Source organism: Monodelphis domestica, chromosome 3, assembly GCF_027887165.1.
Source record: "Monodelphis domestica isolate mMonDom1 chromosome 3, mMonDom1.pri, whole genome shotgun sequence".
In the NCBI taxonomy this organism is placed as follows: domain Eukaryota; kingdom Metazoa; phylum Chordata; class Mammalia; order Didelphimorphia; family Didelphidae; genus Monodelphis; species Monodelphis domestica.
In genome coordinates, this window is record NC_077229.1 from 423,305,203 (window position 1) to 423,328,114 (window position 22,912).

Here is a 22,912-nt window from a genome sequence, read left to right on the forward strand (position 1 = left end):
TGGCCCGTGGACCACATGTGGCCCCTGAAGCCATTTATCTGGCCCCCACCACACTTCTGGAAGGGGTACCTCTTTCATTGGTGCCACTGTATGTGGCAGCTCCACAAAGTGAGGTGTTGCTCATGTACAGTACCATTTCTGATGACATAATCTTTTGTGTGGTGCCTTGTTCTGAGAGTAACTGAGTGAGAATGAGGTGCCGCGCAAAGGATTATGTAGCTGCACAATGGAAAATGTCAGCATGGTGAGTGGCGATCTGGAGTAGGGGATTCCACACTGTGTATACTACTGCCTAGTGTATGGGCCTGTGCAAGGCCCATCATAGCCAGTGCTGCAGCCTCTGCTATCCCAGACAATGGTATAGAGATTTGTTCATAGTTTTTTTTTATAGTCTGGCCCTCCAATGGTCCGAGGGCTAGTGAACTGGCTCCCTGTGTAAAAAGTTTGAGGATCCCTGATTTAGAAGTATAAGATGATTATGTTAAGTGATCAATTGAGGAGACTAGTCTCCCAATCATCTTGGGGGGGGGATATGAATTTTAGATTTACTCCACCCTGCTTAGTCTTTAGAATTTTAGCAACCAGGAATGTATACACCCCCACTTAAGGATTGAGTGTGTGTGTGTGTGTGTGTGTGTGTGTGTGTGTGAAGGTCTATGACCCACATGTGCTAGCAAGTGATGAATCAAAAACAACTGACTGACCCCCTGGGCTGTCCAAAGCCAAGTTTAAACCACCATTGGTACATGTAAGAAGTGACGAAGTGACGTAAAGAACTGCCTTTATATTTCATGTCACTTCCTGTGAGAGGGACCTTGGCGGTGGAATTTGACTTGGAGGAAATCGAGTGTGAGTCCTCAGACTGCTTCCCTGAGACAATCACGTGGTGAGTGATAAGGCTGACTCCCCTTTCCTTGATCTTTCTGGAGGCACCAGCCTCCAAGGAGGTCCCTCATCTTGGAGGAAGCCTCATGGCTGGAAGCTGGGCTAGATTTAATCTTCTGGGAAGGCCCCTTGGCTGAGGCCTCTGAACTCTGGCTGGGTTCAGACCAGGCTGGGGCATTTATCCTCCCCTTTTCTTTCTCTCTCTCTCATTCTTAATTTCTTCCTTCTATTGTAAATAAACCACCATAAAGTTCCATTCTGACTTGAGCATTTCATGGGGATTTAGAATTTAAATCCCTGGCGACCAACTAAAAAATATATTCAGTCTCAACCCTAAAATTTACCCCTAACAAAAGCCCTGCTTCTGGCACATTAGGGAAGAACCTAATCGATGTTCCCTTAGGAAAAGGACCTGGTAGGATGCTGAATCTGACACTGTCTGGTCTTGGGGACATCACAATTTCTCTGAGCAGTCTTCTCATCTATAAAATGGGGTGATGGGATTTGCAATATTTATTCCTAGAGTTGTTTTCAGAAAAGCATTTTTGCCAACCTCGAAATGCCATGTCTGTGGGATATTGCAAGTCAGCTAATTCAACCCTCCTGTTTAATGCAAAAATTCCTTCTACTACCACTAATCAATCAATTAGTATGTATTCCTTAAGAACCTACTTATATGTCAACCTTGTGCTAGGTACTGGGAGCAGAAGAACAAAGGTCAAAATAATCTCTCTTCACGATGAACTTATTATATTCTAACAGATGGCCTTCTTGTTTCTGTTTGAATACTCCTGGTGATGTAGAACTATTTGGTGGGGCAGCCTGTTTCATGGGTGAAATGTTCTAAATATAATTGTTTTTATAGTAAATCACAATACATATACGTGTGTTTTTTATTAATTGGTTCTAGGTGTTCCACACCTATAAAAACAGGTAGATAGATAGTTTCATCGGTGAAATGTTCTAAATATAATTAAGTTTTGTTTTTATAGTAAATCACAATGTATCTACGTGTCTTCCATTAATTGGTTCTAAGTGCTCCACTTATAAAAACACATAGATGGTTTCATGAGTGAAATATTCTAAATATAATTAAGTTTGTTTTTATAGTGAATCACAATGTATCTATGAGTCTTCCATTAATTGGTTCTAGGTGTACCTAGAACCAATTAATGGAAGACACACAGATAGATTGTAGCAGCTCTATAAGTATAAGTAGCAGCTCTTTAAGTACACAATCTAAAAAGACTATAGCAGCTCTGTAAGTGCTATTGACAAAATTCCAATAATTCTGCCCCCACCACATTCCTACCTGGTTCTGCAGATCCCCTCCTGGATGCATCAGTGGGCAGGCTGGGTCACCCCCATAATCCCCTTTTCATTGTGAGTGGCGCAAGTGTAATCTAGTGGCAAGCTCAATTGCAAACCTAATTCTATTTGCTCTCCAAACCACTCTTCCTAACTTCCCTAATCCTGTCTATACTTCCTGGCCCAGGTGTATCTCAACTATGGCTAGATTCCTATCTTTTCTCCTCCTCTCCCCTGGAACAGACAGTACCTTTGTTCTGGCCTTCATCTGACCTCTCCTCTACTAAGGCCATAATAGCCTCCCTAAAGCTCTTCTTGCCTTCCCTTCCACAGGGCAGATTTGGCCATATCACTTTCCTCCAGTGGCTCTCTCTGCCCCCTAGAATCAAACAGAAACTGTTTGGCATTTAGACTCCTGTATAACTTTGCTTCAACCTACCTTTCCATTGTTATTATATATCACTCCCATTCCTGCAATAATTAGTCTTGATGTTCCTCACACTCACACAAAATAAAAATAAAATATCTAAACATGAAGAGGAAATTAAGGCTTGATACCATCGAATAAGCAGAGCGATGTAAAGAAGGTGGAATGGATTTACATTGAAATTGTTCTTTTGGGTTGAAACCTGAGACAATTCACTTTTGTTTGGGGAGGCCCTGAAAAACATTTAGTTCTTGAAACTAAATGCCAGACTTTTCATCTACCTCTATTAATTTTATTTTGTTCTGGCCTACTTTTTCAGCCATTCAAGATCTTTTAAAATGCCAATTGTAAAATGATGGGAGGCTTTCCTTCCTTTTTAATGAAGAGGGTTAGATGTTCTGCCTAACAGGCAAGATGTGATCACCAGTGAAACCAAATGGTGTTCAAGTAGACCAAATGGTGAAGGAAAATATGGAGGCTGAGGTGAACCCTGGTGATGAAGGGAAGATGGCAAGATCTCTCCCTTCTTAGGGGACTAAAGCAGGAGATTGAGGTTACCTCTAGAGAGGAAGAAAGAAGACTTTCTCTGGGGATATTTTAATAGACTACATCCCCTCACCCTAAGGAGGACAGAAGCTGAGGGGAAAAGGTGTCTGTTTCCCCTTTCAGCTGTTTCCAAGGAAGGTTTGTACTCAACCTTCCTCAATGGAGATTGTAACAAATCTAGTCTGATCTTGCTACAGACAGGACAGGATTCCTGTCCCCAATTACCCAACACTCCTTTCATTATGGAAATAGGCCAAAGCCAGATCTGACTTAACTAAGGATTTTGTTTGAAAGGAAAGGGTAAATGTATGGAAGGACAGATGGGGGAAGGTTGCCCTGTCAAGCTAACCCCCCAGCTGCGGAACAAGAGGCAGGAGCCCAAGCCCCAAAGTTCTCAGCCTCCTTTGCAGCTGTCTGCTCTCTTTATCTCGAAGCTAAGGTATCATCACTAAATCCTATATCAGTTCAGGGAATGCTAAGAGAGACCAAGACGAAGCCAGAGGGCTGGGCTCAAGGGTTTGTGGGAGTCCTTTCCAGCTCTTCCTCAGGAACAGAGATTTGGATGGCAGGTAGAGGAATTAGTGGAATGGATTTCCTTTAGAGAATATAGCTGCAGAATCAAAGGCAGGAAGCCTACGTCCTCTTGTGGCTTTGGGGAATCCCTCAGCCTCTCAGAAGTGAACTTTTCAGCTCACCCTCCAGAATCAGAAGACCCAGGGCTCTCCAGAATTCTCCTCAGTCAACGGTGCTCCCCCACAATCCTTTGCTGTCCAAACTGTCATTGCAGTGCCTGTCAATCAAAGCCTAGCATTCCAAAGGTCTCTCTCTCCAATATCTACACAATATAATATACTGGTATATATAAAAAATATATGTATACAATATATAATATAAAAAAGAATAAAATTCTGTACCTCAATGGATTAGCTATCCTTCCCAGATTTTAGGCCATCCACAAGTCTCAATCTAAAACCTTGTTAAAAACCAAGGTAAAAAAAGTAATGTTTTTGAGTCACTGAGATTTATTGTATTTTAATTATCTTGATTAAGTTTGGGGGCAATCATGGGAAACTAGGTAGCATAGTGCATAGAGTACAGGGCCTAGAGACAGGAAGGCTGATCTTCCTGAGTTAAAATATGGCTTCAGACACTACTTGTGTGACCCTAAGCAAGTCACTTCCCCGTTTGCCTCAGTTGCCACATATGTAAAATGAGCTAAAGAAAGAAATGGCAAACCACTCCAATATCTTTGCCAAGAAAACTCCAAAGTGGGTAATAAAGAGTCAGACATGACTGACAAGTGACTAAACGGCAATAATGTAGGAGATTCTCACCAAGGAAAAGACCAAGGGGCAGCCAGGCAGCACAGTGGATAGAGTGCTGGGCCTGGAATTAAAAAGGTCCGGTCTCAAATCTGAACTTACACACTTTAAAGATGTGTGACCGTCAGCAAGTCACTTAAATGCTGCCTGCCTCAGTTTCCCTTTCTATAAATGTAGATAACAGCACCTACCTCAAAGAGTTGTTGTGAAGATAACGTGAGATAATATTCGTAAAGCTCTTTAGCATAGTTCCTTGCACACAGTGTCTAATAAATGCTTGTTCTCTTCCCCCATGCCATATCACAGTGAGCCTCCATAATTCTATTTCCTTCTTATGATAGTGTCATTGTTTTTTTTTTCAATCATCAAACATTTCATATTTCCTTTTAAAGGGAGGAAAAATCATGTGTCATACACTAAAAAGGAAATTTATCGTACTTTACAACTGTACAACAGTGCTAGGAGAGCAGATGAAGACTTGATATCCCATAGTTCTGAGGGCCACTGACTACCTAAACCACTGGGTCTGATAAAATAGGAAATGCAGTAATAACTTGGGAAAATATAATCCCTTAATTTTTTAAAATTACATAATTTTTTTTCTTTCCTAAAAAAAAAAATCAAACAACCTTACTTTCTTAGTAACAACTCAGAAGAACAAAAAAATAAGAGAGAAGGGCAAAGGCTAGGCAAATGAGTTCAAGCATCTAGGAAGTGTCTGAAGTCAGATTTGAACCCAGGTCCTCTGGACTCCAGGACTGGTGATCTGTATACTAAGTCAATAACCTGCCCCACAAATTCAGTATATTTCAAAGAAGCTGATGTCAAAGTCTAAAAGTTGTCAATCAAGCCACACTTAACCAGACAGGACCACAGGAAACTAATATTCTAAGTCACGGAGAAGTGCCAACAGCTGTAGGGGAATCCCCTATACTGAGTTGGTGAACCTATGGCATAAGTGCTGAAGCATGCAGGGGACTGCTCCCCTCCCCCTTTCCAAACCTGCCTGAGGACATTTCTCACATGACTTGCCCCTCTGCCCAGCAGCCCAATGAGAGTCCTCCCTCCCTCCTCTGTCTGGGGGGAGGGGGCAGCTCACATGCAGCATGAGGGTTGCAGTTTGGGCACTTAGTCTAAAAGGTTCACCAACACTGCCCTCTACCAAGAAAGCCTCATTCCCTACATTTCACAGGATAAGGAGTTAATGGCTGCTTTTTCTTTGCTAATTTCTGGGCTTTCCCCTGCTTCTTTATTTTCTGGAGTTAGTCACTCAAAGCCAAAAGCTTTTTGAGCCATTTGGTTGAGCCACGGGCTTACTCTGTATTGAAGTAAAAAAGTTAAAAGGGCTGTGATATAACCATCTTCCTCCACACACCAAACCCTTTTTCATTCTGCAGAGTTCTGAGAATTCATGGAAGGTAAGGATCTGCAAATACTGAGATAAAAGGCTTTTCCTTTTCCAAGAATGGCTTTTCCAATATTGCTTCAAAGTACAGACTCCTGGTGAGAAAGACCAAGATGCTGAGTAATTCTGATGGAATGGGCACTGAATGCTAATGTTTTTTATTACTTTTGAGCCCTGTTCTTTCCTTTCTAATCATCTCAAGAGACAAGGGATTCTCTATGGAAGGAGGTAGCAATTTTTTTAAGAGAGAAGAATTAGTCTTAGTAACATTCTGATAACTTTGAAGATGGGAATTACACATGGTGCTTGATAATGGGTAAATGAGCTGAATCAACAGCTAGGCACAGATTCCTTTGTTTCTTCAAACTAAAGGAGCCCAGATAAATAAATACAGTTCAGAGTTCCTTAATTTGGGATCCATGTTCCCTGGATAGACTTTAGGTAGTCCATGAATTTGGATGTGAAAAAATATTATACATCTTTTCAATATAATTTCTTTTGTAATCCTGTGTATTTTATTTTATGCATTTAAGTTCATTATGCTGAGAAGTGTATAAATTGTATGCAGGGGTCCATGACACAAAAAAGTGAAGTTTTATTATATAGTTAGAGAGTATATATATATATATATATATATATATATAGATTCTGTAGATTATAAATTATACAGATTATAGAATAATCTTTAATTACTTTATAACCTTGGACATTTGTTCTAGTAACAAAAAGAACCATTCTAGCAAGTTAAAAAAAATTTCCTATTCGATACAATTTCAATTAAGAATTTTAATAATTAGGTGATCATTTCTAGTGATTGCTTGAAAAATAATGTGAAAATTCCCCAAAATGAAAAAAGGGGAATGAAGGCATAAGAGAATATATGTAATATAGAAGTAATCATTGATAGAACTGTGAGTATAATGGCCTTGTAAAACGTGGGCAGATTTGCTCTTATCTAGTCTCTAACCTACCAAAGTGAACTACCATGCCATTCATTTCTTGGGTTACAATAATTAGCTCCCTCGTCATTTGTCTTGGACATTATTCCTACAGGTTTTTACATATGGACTTGAGGTTATGGCAAGATAAGAGCAAGAAGAAAACATAAAGATCTTTTGTTCCAACCCTTCACTTTACAAATGATGAAACACAATTAAGTGATTTTCCAAATCCAGGGATATTACATTTTAAAATTTCATTGCACAAATTCTTGCCAGAAATATTCACAATCTGCAGTAGATCCATAGTACTGAGCTGTGCATGTGTGTGTGTGTGTGTGTGTGTGTGTGTGTGTGTGTGTGTGTGAGTACATACATATATATATATATTTTTTTTTTCCTTCCCCCCTTGGAGGACCAAATGCTGGCATTAAGCCTCAGGTAGGCCTGAGTTTCCTTGGAGGACCAAATGCTGGAATTAAGCCTCAGGTAGGCCTGGGTTCAAATCCTCCCTTCTATCCTTCCAATGTGGCTACCTGTGAGTTCCTTAACTTCTCAGTTTTCTTCTGTCCAATGAAGGTGGTAATACTTGCAGTCCGGAAAAGCTTGGTATCACAGTGGATTGAGAGCCAGACCTAGAGACAGGAGGTCCTGGGATCAAATCTGACCTCAGATACTTCCTAGTTGTATGACTTTGGGCAAGTCACTTAAGTTTCTATTGTCTAGCCCTTGCCACTCTTTTGTCTTAGAGCTGTTACAAGTACAAAAGCTAAGGGTTAAAAAAAAATAATAATACCTGCAGTAGCCAGCTTATAGGGTTGTGGGGTTCAAAGGAGAAAAAAGATGAAAATACTTTCCTATATATGTTTCTTATTACATCATTAGCTAATACTAGAGAACCAGTCAAAATCTATTCTTTAAAAGTTATTTTGATTAAGAAAAATATAAGATTGATCATGTAGTTCGACAGAGATATGATTGGAGTTTTGATGTTAAAGGATTGCTCTACCACAAATATAAATAATATGGAAATGGGTTTTGAACAAGGATACATGCATAACCCAGTGGAATTGCTCCGGCAGTGGGGAAAATCATGAATGGTGTAACCTTGGAAAAATATTCTAAATTTAAAAAAAAGTTATTTTGATTAAATATAACTTTAAAATAATAAGATTGTGGTATATTTTGCCTGAGAAGTTCCTATACAGCTTCACTAAGAAAATGTATTGCAATACATTTACAGACTATTTACTAGATAGACAGGATTAAGACTTGGCATAGAAACAAGGGGATCTGGACACCATCAAGAATACTACCTGGCCTTCCACACGGCTTTCTGTTTCATTAAAACAAACTAGAGATGGTCGAGACTGGGCTAAATGACCTCTAAAATCAATCAGTGAGTCCACCAACATTTTTTTCTGCACTTAATAATAGGAACCTGGCGGGGGAGGAGATCTATTCGGTATGGGCAAACGAAAGCTTCTTGAAACCTGGAAAAGGCAGATAAATATCGGATCTCCGGATCTCATTTCCTATGGAAGTGTTTTCCACGACTACCTGTATCACCTCTATCTAATTTCTTCTTGTCTGGGCAGGGGACTAAAGGAGAACGTTTGTAACGCCAAATTCTTTAAAAAACGAATGCTAAAGATTTTACATGGAATTGGGGGAAAAAATAGAATCTTGTTTGGGTCCTTGAATCCGTGCTCCTCTGACCCTGATCATGGCAGGGGTGGGGTGGGGGTGGGGGGATAAGGGGCAGAGACAGGATCACATGAGCGAAGTCAGCCTTTGCCCACTCCCTTTGGACGAGGCTCGCTGGCGAGATAGCAATTACACTTAGGTCTCTTTTTTAGCCAATAAACAAAGAAACCTGGGCAGGGAATGCCTTCTGCACGTAACATTTTTGAAAATTGCCAATTCTAAAAGACTCACACAGGCCCTGGCCACGAGATAAAAACGGCAAACCCATTTGCAAACGGTGGTTTGCATTATATTCATTAGGAGTATTTATTAAAAGCAAGCAACCCATTTATGATTATTTTGGGATGGGGCAAACTTCACTGTGCCATTACGGGTTGTTTAGACTCAAAAATGCTGGACTGGTGCTGTTGCGTATCTGTTATTATAAATGATTCATTATTAACGCTGTACTAAGTTCCTTATTTAGGCAGCCGGGGGTACAGTGAATGTCTGTACCTGATGCCTCTTCCTGAATTTAATTCAGCCCTCCGATTCTTACTAGCTGTGGCCAAGTCGCTCGACCCTGTTGGCCTCAGTTTCGTATTCTGTAAAATGGGCTGGAGAAAGAAATGACAAACCACTCCGATGTCTTTGCTCAGTCTATGACGTCACCAAGAGTCGGACACAACTGTACAATTCCCTTATTAACCTGCAGCCCAGGAGCCAAATCTCGTCTGCCATCCTGCAGTAAACGGAACTAATCCACCCGCCCTGTAAGGTTTTTATCCTAGAGTTTATCCCGAGCGCCCCGTAATCTGCGTTTCATTCATCCTCCTTGACAATAAAATCTCACTTTAGAGAGCATTCAAGAACTCCTCTGACAGCCCCGGTGAGGCGGCTAATCCCCAGCACTCCCCTTATTTCCCCAAAGAAGCGAAGCGTCCATAACGCCCATGGCTTTTAGGGAAGGGGTCTTGGCAGGGCCCCAGGCCGCTATCCCGAGCACAAGGCGCCGCAAAGCCGCAGCACGGAGAGCCCGGAGTCAAGGTCGGCTGCACCAGGGGCTGCCGGGCTCCGGGGCCATGGAGACGTGACCGCGGCGCGCGCTGCCCGGGGGGCCTCCGGAGCTGGGGCCCTGGAGGGGTGGATGAGAGGGGCTGGGGGCCGAAGCGCAGCTCTTCTCGCTCCTAGCTCCTGCAGGATGCTCACCTCGGAGGAGGGCCATGGCTGGACAGGTTTGGGGATACTTCCGCGGCCAGGAGACTCTCCTCGGAAGCAGAGCAGATTGCCCGAAGCCTGGGAGGCCGGCACTTTGTAGCGCAACAGTAGGCTGCGGCCCTGCCTCCTCCACTCCCCTTTCACCTACATTCCCCTCCCCCTCTGGCTCCGGAGGCGCCTGCTCCTCCCCTGAGCTCTGCCGCCCTCCAGGGCCTTCTCCTCCTCTCCTAAATGTGGGATGGAGCTTTTCTTTAAAAAATAAATAAATAAATAAAACTCATACTTTGTGTTTTATTATCTATACAGTGTACTGGTTCCAAGGCAGAAGAGCAGTCATGGGGGTTAAATGACTTGCCCAAGGCCACACAGCTAGGAAGAGTCTGAGGCCATATTTGAACCCAGGACCTCCCCTCTCTAGGCCTGGTTCTGGGATGGAACTTTTTTTTTTATCCCGAAGCTGTTCCTTAGCCCTCTTCTTCTGCCCTACCGGAGTAAAGACATGCAGAGGATTCTGCTTTTTCCAGAAGGGGGGGGGGGGAAAGGGAGAAGGGGAAAGGGAGGGCAGCATTTGTGGTATGCACATAGCAGGTAGAGGTTTAGCCTTTCTGTGACGTTTTTCCCACTGGCCTCCACTAGTACTCTTTTCCTTTGCTTGAAAATGCCCCTTTTCTTGTGTGTGAATGGATAGAGATAAGTAGATTAATATAGATACAGATATATAAAGATATAGATTTGCGGATCTCTACTTATCTATACCTATATAGCTTGCATATGCGTGTGCTTAGTCTGGACCGGTGGTTTCATTGGTTTAGGAATTCTTCTAATTGTCTGAGAATTTAAGAATTCTAATCAAAGGTGACCAAACTCAAATAATGAACCTGCCGCCCCCCTCCTGAAAAGAAAGGTGCTCTGGTCTCAAGACGGGGATGAGGCAACAAATCTTGGACATGGCCAGTGTCCAAGTTTGTTTTGCTCGGCTATGTTTGTTCCAAAGGTTTTTTTTCTTTGAACATATACTTACATGTGAATATGTATATATTATGTCTATCCAATAGTGTTCTCTATAGGTATATAGTGAATATATTGCATATATATCCGTCTTATCTGACTATATCATTTAGCTACTTATCTATCCATTCATCCATCTACTTGTCTGTGTCTATCTACCATCTATCTCTCCATTCATCCATCTATCTCTGGCTCTGGCTCTCTTATAATATTAAGGTGAAGAACAATTAATCTGCCAAACCTATTATTAACCAGAGTAGACTAATAATTAAAATAGCTAACATTTCTAGAAGGAAGAACTTTACAATTATGATTTCATCTGATCCTCAACACAACCCTGGGAAGGTAGTTACGAATACTGTAACCATTTTACTCATGAGAAAACTGAGGCAGAAAGCGGTTGAGTGTCTTGTCTTAGGGTCACACCCTGCTGAGTAAGGGTCCGAAGCTGGATTCGAACTCCACAAAGACCCTTCCAGCCCTTGTACGCAATCCACACTGCATCTGCATCTCTGCAAACAAGCCGTTCCTCTTCAGATCACTCCTAATCTCTCCATCAAACTACTCTCTCAAACCTTGATTGACAACGCCTCCTCTCCTTTCTGATTGGAGGGCTGGAAGGTGGCGTACCAAACCGCTCCCAATCCCTGCCGTCGTCTAGGGCAGAAACTGGACACTTCTCGTGCTTTGTATCTGCTTTTCTGCACTCCAAAAGAACGAGGTTCCCCTAAGCGATACAGCCCAGTCTCTTCCCATCTAAGCCATTTTCCTGCCTCCTTTTGTATATTCTCTCCCTTCCCTTCCCTATTAGTGTGTAAACTCTTTGAGAGCAGGGGTCGTGTTCATTACGTACCCTACAGTGTCAGGCATGTAGTAAGCGCTTAATAAACGCCTATTGATTAGATTATCGGATCATGGCAAAGTTCAAAGCCGGGATGCTGCTGAGGTGGTAACGCTCAAAGCATGGAGAGCACCAATGGCTCAGGAAGAAAAACTTCAGGCACCTTGAGGCGCAGAGCGGGAAGGGGCAGGCCCGTAGGCGGGGAGCGATTGGCTGAGTGGCCCGGAGATGAGAGCGTTTGGTGGGACTAGAGGTCCAGAGACCGTAGAGTTTAGTGGAGCGAGCCACCCGAAGGTGGGGAGCTATTGGCTAAGCAGCTAGACTTTCTTCCCGGAACTAGGGGCGGGGCCTGGGACAGTGATAACTTCCGGGAGCGCGTTGCTTTGTCCTCAGACTCGCCTCGGCGGTCTTTGGGGGAAGGAGGATTCTTTGCAGTTTAGGAAGGGGGAGAAGCGCCCGAGTCGCCCCAACGCAGCCCCCAAGTGACCCACTATATTTTCCTTATATGATCGGGCTTCTGGGCAGGGGACGGTTTGGTACTGGGAGCCCGAAGTGATTATAGAAAAATGATGCAGGGGATGGGAGGCTTGGGGCCCGGACTGGCGCTGGGCAGCAAGGCAGGGCAGGGAAGGGGCAGCTTCCTGGGCTGTGCCCCTGGGGAGGGTGGGCGCTGCTGGGGGTGGGGGAGGAAGGGGAGCCATAGGCGGCTCTTTGGAACCCTGGTCGATGATGACGTGGCCACTGCGCAATCTGAGTTCGTAGAACCAGGTGATGGAATGTGTGCTGAGAGCGGACTGAGACCAGGGGCACGCCGAGGCAGGGGTGGACATCCCCCAAATCTACTTCAGTTCAAAGGGCATAATTTTAATTTGACTGCTGCTACAGCATCTAGAGCTGGCAGGGACCTTGGAAGAACATCTGAACTACTCCCTTGAGGAAACTGAGGCCCAGAGAGGTTAAATAGCTTGCCTAGTGAGAGAGAATTTAAAACCAGGCCTTTTGACTCCAAATCCAGTCTTCTTATGTACCTACTTCCATCGCTTTGGAGTTACCATTTTTTACCATTAGAGCAAGCCTTTACATGGTGGTTAGTGGTTGTCTTTCTTACTTGGAGGGAACCAAAATGACATCACAGTAGGCCTCACTCTTCTCTAGTCACTAAAGTTCATTGGCTAGACAAGTCAAGACACTGGTGATTATTAACTGAACAAATGGGGATAGACTCACACACACACATAAGGTGAGCATTTATTAAGTGTTTAGCATATGCCCTCAGGAATTGTAAGCTCCAGGGTTACAAATACAAATAAATTGATCTGTTCAGTGGGAGAAGACAACACATAAAAGGTTGCCTGGATGCTAGGGGAGCAGAGCAAAGATGCTAGTGGAGAGATGAAATCTGGACAGTTAGCCAATGACAGGGGCATCTAGGTGGTACTGTGGAAAGGGAACTGGGTCTGGAGTCAGGAAGATGAGCTCAGATCCAGTCTTTTACTTATTAGCTGTCTGATCCTGGGCAAATCATATACCCTCTATTTGCCTTAAGTTTCCTCATCTGTGAAATGGGGAAAATAATAGCACTTGCCTCTGTGGGTTGTGAAGCTTAAAGGAGATAATGCTTAGCACAGTGCTTGAAATAGATTAAACAGGGTATAAATATTAGCTATTATAAATGTATACAAAGATAGATATGCACATATAAACACCAACAACATGCATCATCAAGCAATCAGCAGGTACTTATATGTTTAATGTAAATGTTTACTATGCAATAGGTACTATTGCCAAGTCCTTAGAACATAAACTGAGGGATGAAGTCCTTGCCCTCTGAATATGTGTGTGTATTCAGGGAGGCCAGAATGTAAAAATGGAATTACACAAGACATATGCATGTATGTATGTATATACACATATAATACAAAGTAATTGAGTAACAGGAAGAAGCGATAGCCTCAGGAGCATGGAAAACAGAAAAAAAACTTCATTTAGAAGGCAGCATAAGCTGAACCTGAAGAATAGCCCCATGAAGTCTTGTGCTGCCTACTCCAGGGGAGATAAAAATCCTGATTGGCTGAAGCCTCCTTATCCATGAGGATGCAAATGTGGGAATATTTTGGAGAGAAAGGAAAGAAGCAAGAACTGAGAAGAATGCAGAGATAGAAGACACAGACTTTGAATGGCAAGAGCCTCCAGAACCAGACATGCAGACATGTGGGGAAAGCTGCCTCCATCCCCAGACATGTCCCTGATTCTTAGTGCCTGTGCCCCTAAATATTAAAAGTGGACTTCTTGAACTTTTCCATGAGTTATGAGATTATTCTCTCCTTAGTTGAGCTAAGATTTTATCTTGCTCCCCAGTCAAAGAATCCATTTGTTCTCATGTCTATTCTTTGTAACTTACCTAGTTCTGTTTTATGGCTTGCTATCCAGCTATATTCATTTGTTATCTTTGTGTAATAAACATTTAAGGGGAACTAGAATTGATCTAGAATGAATAGAAAAGATTAATCTAGTGTCCTTGGAGTGAAAGCAATGGGAAAAGAAATAAAGAGAAAAAAGTTATCCAGTCTCTACATCCATGCAGTTTTAAATCAGCCAAGGTAATAATTCTGCAGTGGTAAGTAAGAACTAGAAGGAATGTCCTATTTGAATCTGCCTTTACTCCTAGACTCACAAGCTCAATCTTATAAAACCTAGGCGGTAAAATGGTTATAGAGCCAGGCCTGGGAACAGGAAGACCCAAGTTCAAATACAGCCTCAGATACTAAACTGTGTTACTCTGAGCAAGTCATTTAACTCAGCTTGCCTCAATTTCCTCATCTGTAAAATGAGTTGAAGAAAGAAATGGCAAACACTTCAATATCTTTGCCCGGAAATTTTCAAATGGGATAATAAAGAATCAGACAACTGAAAAAAAAAACAACTGCCTTTGCCTTGAATCCCTCTATTACTTGATGCTCACCATCATTGAGAAGCAGGAAGCCTCCAGCCATGAGGGGCTCACCAAGCTCCATGACTGGCCCATTTGCCATTGCTCCATTTTAGTCTATTCTTCCAGCCAGATAGGACTATTAGTGATTTCTAAGGGACAATAGATTTGCCTATATACATTCCCACAAGCTGTTCCTAATTGCCATCCTCCCTACCCCCAGATAGTGAACTCTCTTGAGGTCAGGGGCTGTTTTGTGCCTCTTGTTGAATCCCCAGAGTTTTGTGCAGATCCTGGCACAGCTTAAGAAATGCTTATTGATGGATTGTCTCTCAAGTCTCCTTTAAGACTCAGCTCAGATGTTATCTCTTCCGTAAGGTCATCACGGCCCTTCCTGATCCTGGTTGTTAATGTTCTCTCTTTAAGATATTTTGTACTTCTCTGTGTACTTCATATATCCCTAACAGAGGCAGCTGGTGGTGAGGTGGATAGAGTGCTAGTCCTGAAGTCAAGACAATCTGAGTTCAAATCAGGCCTCAAGACATTTACTTGCTTTGCGATCCTTGACAAGTCACTTAGTGCTGCCTCAGGCCCCTCAACTGTAACACGGGGACAATAGCAGTACCTGTCCTGCAGAATTGTTGTCTCAAATGAGGTATTTGTAAAAAAGCCTTGAGCACAATGCCTGGCACACAGTAGGCCCTAAATAATGCTTCTTCCATTTCCTTCTTTTCCCTCCTACTTAGAATTGTTCTTGAAGGTGGGATCTATTTGGTTTTTATCTTTGAAACCCTAGTACCTTGTCCATAAATACTTAAATCTTGGTTGTTATTGTTTAATTGAATGAAATTCCCAGGTTCCATTTGTGTGGCAATAATGATCAGGATAAGTGAGAAGTCCTCAAAATGAGCCCCCAGGTCCCTCATATCAGGAAGGAGCCTCTGCTACAGGCTATATACAAATCAGTTTTGTTTCTCCTTTCCCCCTTAAAAACAACCACCTTAGAGTAAACCTAGTAGTGGAATCACTGCTCAAAAGGTTCAAATAATTATGTAGCTATTATTGTACAATTCTGTATTGTTTCAGAAAAGGTCAAACTAACTCTCAGATCCCAGCGCTTACAACTGCATGGTGTAGGGGGCAGGATGAAGTTGGCAGTATATATCACTGGCAAGGATGTTTGAATTTATAGACATCAGGGTTCTATCCCAAGCCCCCAAAAGGTTTGTTATTGTTTTTCAGCCAATATTTAGCTGCAAAGAATTCTAGAGGTCTGCAGACCCATATTTATTCAAAAGTATTTATTTCCACAAATTTTTATCCACAGCTGAATATTACAGTGACTATTATAAGCATTTTCCTATAAACAAAGATGTAGTTTACAGATTTGTCCAAAATGGAAAAATATTCTTTATCAGTAATATTTCATCTATGATATCAGCTTCACCCCCAAATATCATTGAAACTCCTTCAAAGAGAGGCTGTTCCTTCTAAACATCATTTGGAGGCAAAGTGTTAGATCCAAATCCAGCCAATTTGACGTGCACTTTAAGAAAAGGTTTAATTTTATTTCAGATTTTTCATTTCAAAGTATTAAAGTTTTTATAATATAGGAAAACAGTTTTTCATCCAATGAGCTTTAAAAGTAAACAAAAACAACAGTATCTTATTATTCTTAGTATTGAAAAAAAAAACAACCCCAAAACCTCTAGTCTATTTCTTCCTGCTCCCCAACTCAGTTATGGCATCAGGGTGGCAGAGAAGTGAACTGTATTTGGCTGTACATGCAACAGAACCTCTGGCTTAGTTTGATAACACACGGTGTGGAGAAAGGTCTCTATGAACCATGACTAGAGGATCCTACCCTGTGTTTCATGTTTTAGTATCTGTTTAGTAGTACAGGCATTGCTTAGTCATTCGATTATGACATCTTTGTTGCAGTAGTATCAGGGAAATGAGGGAAAGTTTGGTGTGTTTAATATTAAATGAAAAAGTAACGACAGATGCCCCTCATTTTTTTTGTTTTTTTTACAAAGGGGTAATTCAGACAGCTGATATGTGCTGATTGACCTGGTTGTGGCAGTTGATTGTTTTTTCCTATCTTTGACCAAACTTCTAAGTGCTTTACAAATAACTTAAAAATTCAGGATTAGAAATTCCAAAGGAGCCATTATTATTGACATGCCCCAAGGAAAGGGAAAAGAACCCTATGTACATTTCTGTATTGCAACAGCCTAGCTGTTTCTACAAATGCTGTAAACAACTGACAAACTAGATAGAACACGTCAGGAAAAAGATATCTTGACAAAGTCAGAAAGGATTAGTTACGGACATACAACTAATTGAATATAACCAGATAGTTCTCATATAATCCTTTAAAAGCCCATCAACCTACAAGTAATGTGATCTGTTGTTTTTGTTTTTTTTTTCTGTGATCTTCAAAATATTCCAGAATGTGTCATTGGAAAAATCATAAATCCACCACAGTGTCATATGAAATGCTAAAATTCTTCCCACAATAATGCTTATTCCAGGGAAATATCAACTGAGCTTAACAACAGCTGAAGGCACAGGGTGGGAAAGGTGCTCATTGGAGATAGTAACAAATAGAGATCTCAATCATCGAATTGAACTACATTCTGAAATCAAAACGCCATTCTGATTTCCATGGAATTGGGGATGTTTGAATGAATAAAGTTGTATTTGATGAGCTTTTTAAATGGAGGGAGTAAAAACAGTTAACAAAAGATGCCTACATTAAAAATACTCATGAATCTTCTAAGCACAGACTGAGTGGTAAGTTAAATATTACAGACTTAAACATTAAATAGCCAATTTTTATATATGTCCACACTAATGTTCTATAAAAATCTTATGTTTTTTAAAAAATATAATACATATAAATTAAATTCTTTACAGCTCCCACAAAATATCATAACCCCTTAGGGAAAAAATTAGAATAAAATCTGTGATTAGTTAGAATATCTATGTGTGTGTGGGGAAACCTTCAGTAGCTTATTTCCATTTTATTCTAATGGCAAAGCATTATGTATTGCAAATCTGTGGTTGCCTCTGGGATTGACTAAGAATGGGCACCTAAACAATCTGAGAAAACTGACAGTAGAAGATGATTGAGGATGATTGGCAGTACTTGCCTTTATAGACACCTTTTTCTTTAGAAAATGAAAATCTTTCCCTGTCTGATGAGTGGACAGAAGGAAGCTTATGGTTAGCATGAAAAACTCATGGGGTGCCACTTGTACTCGAGCTAACAAAGCCCAGAGATGCAAAAGATCAAGTGGGGCCCTGGCTCAAAGAGTCTCCAAGTCCTGCCCAATATGGAAAGGAGATGTGTGCATGAGAGCATACACTGGGGATAGGAAGGGTGAAAGCCAGTGCTTGGCTTTAGGGGCTTGACCACGTAAATGTGCTAGTTTTCAGGGATGTGTCCTGCACTGACTAGAAGGCTGGACTAAGTGATATCTAAGGTGTCTTCCAACTCTTGGAGTCTTTGATGAGCTGCTTTCTCTTCTCTTGAAGGCCCACAACCTATAGGAATAGTTTTAAACTAAAGTGCCACGTAGTCATTACATGATGCATTTGCAGTCCTTAAGGAGGTAACCACCGAAGTGCCACTTTCAGACTGACTGAAAATGAAACTTGATGATGCCAGAAATATTATCATCGATACGTAACTATGAGTGAATCAGAAACAGCTTTAACTCAGCAGAGACACCCAAACAAGTTAGTTTGTTGTGGAAGAGGAGGTGGCCACCTTAATAAAGTGTTGTCAGTATAACAAGGGTGGAGCATTCTGCTGTTCTGAGACCAAATGAATGAAGATGATGGTAAAGCAGGAAGAGAAGGAGGTGCGGGCCAGGCTGAAGGAAAGCAGCATTTGCTAGGGACGCGAGGGGTAAGGAAAGAAGGAAAGAGGACTTCATCTGCTTCCAGGTCCCATGGGCCTTTTGTCGTAGGCTTCCGAGGGAATGTGGAGTTAAGAATAATGGGGCCATGTAACTGGCAATTTGTGGGATAATTTACTTCCCTGTTAAGAATCAGGAAGAGGGACTATTTTGTGGTTACCAAACTATAATATCCTGCAATGGCAATATGCCTTCTTCATAATATCACTATTAAGGGACTTTTTCTTTTCTTTTTTTAAGAAGGGAAATACAGATGAAGACAGTAAATAAGGGTATATAGTACAAGAGGTCAGGTAGAATTTTCAAAATAGATATTTCTGAAAAATGTTCATTTATCATATTAAAAAAACTTGTAAAGTGAAAAAAACACAAGAATTCTATTCTCTTACTTTCTAACAGGGAGATTTCATATTCTTCTTCACACAATAACTGAAAGATGTTTAAAACAAACAGAAATGAATGAATGAATGTCAGATATTGACTGGATATTTGTGGAATTAAAAAAATGAAGTATCTGACTAAGTTAAAAACCAAAGCTATGTTCTTTATTTTTATATTTTTAAACCACTCTAACAAATCTCCTTTTGAGAAGGGATTGAACTGCCTACAGGCTGCTGAAATGATAATAAAGTCCTATCTGTGAGGTCTCCTGTCCTATTAGAGGATAGAGAAATAACATTTTAGGATTCCGAGTCTTCTTACTGATTTAAGAGATAATAGTAATTAGAATTCCATAACTTGAGGAAATTGGGTACATAAAAATAGTGCCTGGTCTGGATGCAGCCACTGTGAACTAGCTTTGGACATGAGAACATCTTCCCTCATAGTTACCTTGCCAGTCATCACCTAAGGACAAGGACACCTAGCAGTTTTAATATAACTCTTCCTAAATACCGAGATCCAGAAGTCATATTTGGACATAAAGGGGACTGGGCTGTTCTGACATTTTGGCTCCAAAGATCAAAATTCTACTAAGGACTGGGGAAAGTATGAGGAGGCCACCTTTACCAGGACTGCCTCTGTAGTTCCAGGCACACCAATACCTTTAGGAAAGGTGGGCAAACTCATCCTGTTCTCCAAAAACCTCACCACAAACCCTCAACATCACTTCCCCTCCTTCCTACAACAATGGAAATGGGAACGTGTGCCAACCTCACAATGGTCAGTATCAGTATTCGTTAGAAGCTCCCTGAAGGCAGTTTCGATGTCTAATTTTTAATCATTAAATAGCCACGTAATGAAGATCAAAAAGTTGGTCAATGTCCACTTGACAAGATTAGTCCATTGACTATGGCACTGGGGAAGACACTGTTTAAATTGCTATGGGCTGCACACTCATTTATTTGAAGCCAAACTATTAAAAAAAACCCCAAACAACCCTGTATTTCAAGTATTCTTATTCTGAGCTGCAGAATACAAAAAAATGATCATCACATCGAAGACATGTGCCTGATACTGCACAGTTCAGCACTTTGCCCAGGTTCTTAAGCTCTGGCTTGGTCCACTTTTACCACACTCAGTATGTCCTTTGATTTCCGTCATTGTCGTCTTTTTGCTCGAACTCATTGGGACTGGAGCCAAGAAGGCGAACATCTGTCTTCTTCAGACTTCATTGAGGAACTCCAGGTTGAGAGCCGCAGGGATGTGAATGGAGTCCATGGTCAGAGATGATGGATTAAATGGAAACAAGACTGGGAACATGTGCTTGAAGTCTAATAGCAGCTGCTGAGGGTCATTTCGATCTTGAAGTTGTGCCTGAGGGGAAGGAAACCATTAAGAATTTTGGATTTGGCTTTGCTTCAAATGATGTACTATCCCTTTAAAATGATTAGGGTGGCTCAGTGGATTGAGAGCCAGGCCTAGAGACGGGAGGTCCTGGGTTCAAATTTGAACTCAGACACTTCCCAGCTGTGTGACCCTTAACCCCCATTGCCTAGCCCTACCATTTTGCCCTGGAACCAATACACAGTATTGACTCCAAGATGGAAGCTCAGGGTTAAAAAAAAAAAAAAGAAAACCCTAAATGGGGTCATGAAGAGTCAAACTGGACTAACCAACAATCTTGCAAGGTTTTTATGAGGCTCAAATGAGACGACTTAGATGAAATTCTTTACAAATTTTAATGTTTTATTGAAACGTATGTTTTTATGATTTCTTTTGAGCTTTACAGTGAGTCTGGAAGGCAGCTATCTATATTTTACAATGAGAAAATTGAGAGTCAAAGCAGTTAAGTGACTTGCCCAGGGTCACAGAGTCAGTAAGTATCACTGAAGAGGATTTAAACTCATCTCTCTTGATTCTAAATTGAATGTCTATCTGCTACATCTCACATACATCAATGAGACACCCCCTCCCCAATTATCTCTTGTACTATGATATTAATTATTAGGTGTGGTTATACAATTTCTATACATCCCAGCATTAAATGAAATGGATTATATTGGTTGTATATTTCTCAAATCTGAGAGAAACAGACTGTTCAGATAAATATTGCCAATCCATATTATGCTACTTAATGCATGGAAGATATGGTTCAAAGATAACTGGATCCACAACATGTATCATCTAGCATCTTCTCCCTTCATGTAAGCCACTGTTTCTTAGCACAGCAAGCAAGGTTAATTCATGCTCTCAATTCCCCTTCCTAGTTCTGGAAATGATCTTAGTATAAAGCTGAATATTCTCAAACTCACCTGAATTGTTCGAATGAAGGCTACTGTCACTCGTTCCTCAAATTCATTCAGAGGAGTGTAAAGATTGAGGATTTTGACAATCTGTTGCAATCAAAAGAAATGGTGGTCACAAAAGAGGTAACAGTTATCTGAATCTCTAGAAAATCTTGAATCCAGACCCAAGTTAGGAATAGATGATAGAGTCTGGGCTGAACCAGATCCGTACCCATAAATTTCTCGCAGGGAATGCAATCCTCAACTTGTCTCTCCCAAATGGCCATCTATTTTTAAGCAAATGGATGTCTTTGTAGGCTAATGCCACTTTTTTTTTTTTGCCAAGTAGCTAGAATTTGCTTTCTGAAACATTGATGTTTTTACCTAATAGCTTGGAAGGACAGATTTTTGGAGTGCCCTCTTGATCTCACTTTAAAAAATTAGAAAACTTTTTTTATTTCCTGATCTAGAATATGCAAGCATCATCGTATGGAGTCACCTGCTTTGTGACAGCTCTATGTCTTCCAACTCTGGGGCTTTGCAATTAAAAAAAAAATATATATATATATATTATTTTTTTATTGCACTAGGAAAAATAACAAGATTCAATTGGAAAAGCTTTTTGCTTCTCTGCAGTGGTAGCTGCTTATTCATGGGTGATCCTTGTGTTTCTTCAGTACTTTAATTCTTCCTTTTGGATTTCTTTTTTCTTTAACCTGGAAGCTCAGGATCATGGCTACAGTGTTCCTGGCAATTAGAGGTAAGCATTGCGATTTGTAAAAAATATAACTGCTCCATGTAAAATCTATAGGAGACTGCTCACCATCTCTGTGGGGAGGAGCTGGGGGAGAGGGAGTGAGAATTTGAGACTCAAAATTACTTTTAAAACGTTAGAAACTTTTCACATGTAATTGGGGGTAGGGTGGGAACCAAATTAAAAACACAACAAAACAACGTCACTGCAAGCATCACAACTTTTCTCCAAAGGGAGGCGTGCCAGATGACAGTTCTGCCAGCATGCAGGAGAAGCAGCCCAGGACAGACTTATACCTGTTGTGTACTGAGGGAGGTGCATAAGGTGCAAATGGCCTCAGCATCTTCGGGAGTTTTCTTCTTTAATTGCAGGAGCTGGGCTGCATGGATCAAAGGCTCCATCGTTTCTGCTGCTCCACTCTGGTGGAGATTCTTTCCACGAAGCCACTCCTCCAGCTGGCTGATATTATACCTAGGTGCGTAAGACAAAAGCAGATAATGGATGGAGGTGGTATGACGGATAGAGGGCTGGGTGTCGAGTCAGGAACATTTGAGTTCAAAATCGTCTTTGGATACTTACTAGCTAGACCCTGGGTTAAATTACTTAACCTTTTTTTTTTTTCCCCTCAACTGTAAAATGGGGATAATAATACTATAATACTACTTACCTTTCAGGGTTGGGAGGATCAAATGAGGTAACTGTAAAGTACTTAAAACAATGCTGGGCACATAGTGATACTTAATAAATTTGCCTTCCTAAGGGCAGTGCCTTCCTCAGTGGACTGAGCACCAGGGTTTGAGACAGGAAGTCCTAGGTTCAAATATGACCTCAGACACTTCCTAGTTGTGTGGCCCTGGGCAAGTCACTTAACCCCAGTTGCCAAGCCCTTACTGCCCTTCTGCCTTGGAACCAATACACAGTATTGGTCCTAAGACAGAAGGTAAGGGTTCAAAAAAAATAAATCTACCTTCTTCCCTCTTTCTCTCCCTTCCTTCCTTCCTGCCTTCCTTCCTCCCTTCCTCCCTCTTTCCCTTCCTTCCTTCCTTCCTTCCC

The 22,912-nt window shown here is 41.3% G+C and overlaps 2 protein-coding genes and 1 non-coding gene across 4 annotated transcripts in view; 1 reads left to right on the top strand and 2 right to left on the bottom strand.

Moving 5' to 3' along the window:
* The window catches only part of ACAA2 (acetyl-CoA acyltransferase 2), a 33,471-nt gene extending 23,519 nt beyond the window's left edge, over positions 1-9,952 (bottom strand). Inside the window, exon 1 of the mRNA XM_007486666.3 lies at positions 9,727-9,952. Coding sequence (XP_007486728.1) covers positions 9,727-9,742 — 16 coding nt within the window. The 5' untranslated portion in view covers positions 9,743-9,952. The remainder of the gene's footprint in view (positions 1-9,726) is intronic.
* Positions 9,953-12,304: 2,352 nt separating this feature from the next.
* On the top strand, positions 12,305-12,387 carry LOC130458653 (small Cajal body-specific RNA 18). The gene has a single exon (XR_008918061.1). It is a non-coding gene; the product is annotated as a small Cajal body-specific RNA 18 (non-coding RNA).
* Positions 12,388-15,799: 3,412 nt separating this feature from the next.
* The window catches only part of MYO5B (myosin VB), a 571,959-nt gene continuing 564,846 nt past the window's right edge, over positions 15,800-22,912 (bottom strand). For both annotated transcript variants that reach the window (XM_007486667.3, XM_007486668.3), the window contains 3 exons: positions 22,156-22,330; positions 21,133-21,213; positions 15,800-20,194 (listed from right to left, as the gene is read on the bottom strand). In XM_007486667.3, the coding sequence (XP_007486729.1) occupies positions 20,042-20,194; positions 21,133-21,213; positions 22,156-22,330 (409 nt within the window). In that variant the 3' untranslated portion in view covers positions 15,800-20,041. The remainder of the gene's footprint in view (positions 20,195-21,132; positions 21,214-22,155; positions 22,331-22,912) is intronic.